Source organism: Limulus polyphemus, unplaced genomic scaffold (assembly GCF_000517525.1).
Source record: "Limulus polyphemus unplaced genomic scaffold, Limulus_polyphemus-2.1.2 Scaffold338, whole genome shotgun sequence".
Classification (NCBI taxonomy): Eukaryota; Metazoa; Arthropoda; class Merostomata; order Xiphosura; family Limulidae; genus Limulus; species Limulus polyphemus.
The window spans coordinates 623,242-627,418 of NW_013665948.1; the positions used below are offsets into that span (position 1 = coordinate 623,242).

Genomic DNA, 4,177 nt, shown 5'->3' on the forward strand with positions numbered 1-4,177 from the left:
TAGGTCAACTCTTTCTCCCCTTCATGGAATAGTTTAGGCCAGCTCTATCTCCCCTTCATGGAATAAATTAGGTCAACTCTTTTCCGCTGAAATTAAAGTTTCAGTGAGAAAATTAATTGTTGTTTTTTCCCCTTTCTTAATAGTTTGTTCGTTTGTAATAGAGCACAAAGCTACACTATGGGTTATCTGTGTTCTGCCCACCACGTGTATCGAAACCCGGATTCTAGCGTTGTCCTTTCTTAATAAGAAAACTGATTCAACGAAATAATCCGAAACCGTATTTTTAACATATCATCTATTATCGCACGTGCCAACCAGAGTTTCTAATGTAGGACTCCTACCCAGATGGTATGTACATTAGCTCACAAAACTGTTAAGAATAAGTAATGGTAACAGTCAAACCATTTTTATGAAAAATATAAACTCTGTAAAATGTTGATCTTTGTTTTAAATCGAAACGTCTTTGGAAAGTTGGTATCCACAGTGGAATCAATGGTTTAATACATAATAAACACTGTTGTTTTTAGCATCATTAGCTTGTCCATCTGATCTTGACCTATCATGACTGATAATTCCATGTGATATTTCGTAATGCGTGCAATTTTTCTCACTTACTGTGAGAGTTAAGAATGAAAAGATTGGGTGAGACTTGTTAGAACGTATGACTGGTGTTAACTAATTATTAACCCTAAAATTGTAGAGCGTGAAAATGAGATGTTTTAATGTTCTTGTATTAATTGTCGACCAACATGTATTTTACTCCGAAAGTTTAGCAATCTTTAAAAACAAAAACAACAACAAAAAATCTGGTACCTTTATTTATTATTGTATATCAAAGATACAATTCCATACCTCATTTTCATAGAAATATAGTTTCGTTCCGTCGAGAACACAAAATCTTCGCTTCCAGGAGCCGGGAAGGAACCAAGTACGTTGATTATACTTCCTCAAATATCCGGTTTTTCGTGGTTTAAGGAAGCTAGAAGGCGAAGGAATCTCTAGTTGTTGCTGTGTGGGAACGGAAGTTGGTTATCATTCCGAACTGTAAATAAGTACCTGAGAATTTACACTGTACACATAAAAGAGGCTACAAAGGTTACATACAGAGAAGTCGTACTTGAAACCATGTCATATTGTGATATAACAATAGACCTATGCGCTCCCCACGGTAGCTTAGCGGTATGTTTAAACGCTTATAACGTCAAAACATTCGGTGTTAGATCCCTGCAGTGCACCACAGGTAAACTATTTTGTAGTTTCGTATTTAAAGAAAACAAACAAAGAAACATCAACATAGAAGTACATAGAAGATCCTACATTAAATATATACTCATATACTAAATATGTTTGATGTAAACTTTATATTGCAAGGAAGGAAACATATTTAAATGACCAAAAAGAGGGATTAAAAATGAAATAAATTAACCAGCGGCAGTAACAAAATTTACACTGTCAAATATACAGTGGAAACAGGAAGTACAAGGTTTTTTACATTTGCTGCAAAGTATTTCAATTATATGAAATTTCAAGAGCCCTTTGAGCTGAAAATTAATAAAAAAGACAAAATAACGTTTTAAGCACAAATTGGTTTATTGTATAAAACAATAAATTCCATTTGATTAAAGACAAAAAAATATTAAACTATAATCAGAGCGCTTTCGAAAGGCGGTCCTTTCCTTTTCAGGGGCAAACTGGAAATGATCAAATAAAGTTTGAGGAAAAGAGGTGGCATGGTAGACCACCATGAGAACCCAGAAGTATTCTAATTAAATATTCATTATTAAAATTAATAAACATTAATTATATAAAATGTACAAGTAGCTCTAACACACCAACTATGTAATTATGAATGTATATTTAGTTTCTAGTGTTATCCAATAAAATATTTGTGTTTAAAGATGCTAAAATATAAATTATTTTATTTTATTCAGAGGGTTAATAACCTTATAATAAAATGATTTTGAATATGCAAATCAGTAAGTCACGTGACAAACAGCCGATATAAAGTCGCGGTGGAACGGCATGTATCAGAACTACGTTTTGAATTGTTTGGCGTTAGGTAGAGTGTGATGTCACAGAAAATTTATCGTTTTTGGGAAGGTTACGTAACAGCCCTATTTGAAGCAAAATATTAATTTACTTACATCACCAAGTTGTGCACAGATCGGGAATTTAGAATTTATAAGACAGGAATATCCCTTGTTCTTAATGGCATTGGAAAATAAAAGAAGATCAACTTAGGGCACTAGAACCATCCAGAAAGAGACCTGCAACAAGTCGTACCTCAACCGCGATAAGCAAAGTGTGGCATCCTGCAACACAGATCAGTGGCAAAAGTCGTTCACATGCCTCAGGCAAAAGTAAGCAACATAATCAAGAAGGATTTCCGTCGGGAAAAGCGACATAAGTCCCGTGTACACAAGTTGCTTCATGACATATTTGTTCAACAGCAGTATACGTCAAGCAGTTGAAAAATGAAATGAGTATTTATGATATTCCTTACGAAGACAAATCAATTAAGTTAGCAGAAGTAACTCCTATGAATTTCTGTGCAATCGGACTGTTGAAATTGGCGATGGGAAACTGTCATCCGCATTAGATGGTTTAATGAAAGCAATCAGGCAGGATGGTGTGTATTATACACAGTTTTATAACGGAGAATTTTGCAATGGAAAATACAGTGCAAGGCTATTGTCAAGATGCTTTGTTTGTTTGTAATTAAGCACAAAGCTACACAATGGGCTATCTGTGCTCTGCCCACCACGGGTATCGAAACCCGGATTCTAGCGTTGTAAATCCGCAGACATACGGCTGTGCCACTGGGGGGCTGTCAAGATGCAAGCTACAGCACGACCAGACGTGGCGACATGGACTGTAACGACGTGGCGAGTCTCTAAAACCGTCTCAAATAATATTATTTGGAATGAACACAAATAAGTTTATGATTTTACGTTTTTTGAGAGAGAGAGAAAGACACACACACACACACGTTAAATAAGTTATTTTAAATTTACGTACTTGACCAGGGTGTTGCACGGCAGTGGTAGTTTAGGCAGGCACCTTGAACTTCGTGAGCGGCGATTTCAAGCTCTTACAGTCAAAAATATCGCTAACAGCAAGGATTACTAATCAAACAATGTATACTAATCTTTATAAGTATGAACAGTATATTTAATTGTCTATAGTCGTTGACTTTTCTTTATGATCTATGTAAGTAACTTGCTTTGGTTATATGTTAATATTAATGCTTTCTTTTCACACAGTTTTATTTCCTTATAACTTACTAAGAACTGGACTTACTAAAAACACTGAAGTGCAATCCATTACAATAACTAACTCCAAAGTAGCCTCGGGAAATCCAAGTAAAAAATGTGCATATTGTTAAAACAAAACAACAAAGAATATTGTAATGTTTTGGTCAGGGATGAAGAGAATATTGTAACAGTTTGGTCAAAGATGAAGAAAATATTGTAACATTTTGGTCAGGAATGAAGAGAATATTGTAACATTTTGGTCAAGGATGAAGAAAATATTGTAACATTTTGGTCAAGGATGAAGAAATTATTGTAACATTTTGGTCAGGAATGAAGAGAATATTGTAATATTTTGGTCATAGATGAAGAAATTATTTTAACATTTTGGTCAAGGATGTAGAGAATATTGTAACATTTTGGTCAAGGATGAAGAGAATATTGTAACATTTTGGTCAAGGATGAAGAAAATATTGTAACATTTTGGTCAAGGATGAAGAAATTATTGTAACATTTTGGTCAAGGATGTAGAGAATATTGTAACATTTTGGTCAAGGATGAAGAAATTATTGTAACATTTTGGTCAAAAATGAAGAAATTATTTATCCTACAGATACGGACAAACTAAAGTGTGGCAAGAAAAACTATAACATGACTGACGAAAATTTCCGTTGGCATTTCTTTCAAGGAACATATTGAAACTTGAATATTAGAGGGTTGGCTTTCAATAAAAGGGCTTACATAAAAGGCATAAATTCTGCACGTGAAATTGACAGTAAAACTAAAAGACTAGTAGACATTCTAAATGAAACGTGAAAAACAGTACGTTGATAAAATTGCAAGAAATACGTTTCCACTTATAACATTCTCTCAAACAACAATCGAAAAAAAAAACTATATATATATATATATATATATATATATAT

The 4,177-nt window shown here is 33.8% G+C and overlaps 1 protein-coding gene across 1 annotated transcript in view; it reads right to left on the bottom strand.

Moving 5' to 3' along the window:
• LOC106457498 overlaps window positions 1-4,177 on the bottom strand; it is a 42,390-nt gene that overhangs the window by 33,954 nt on the left and 4,259 nt on the right. The window contains exon 2 of the mRNA XM_013916923.2: window positions 853-1,008. Within this exon, the coding sequence (XP_013772377.1) occupies window positions 853-1,008 (156 nt within the window). The remainder of the gene's footprint in view (window positions 1-852; window positions 1,009-4,177) is intronic.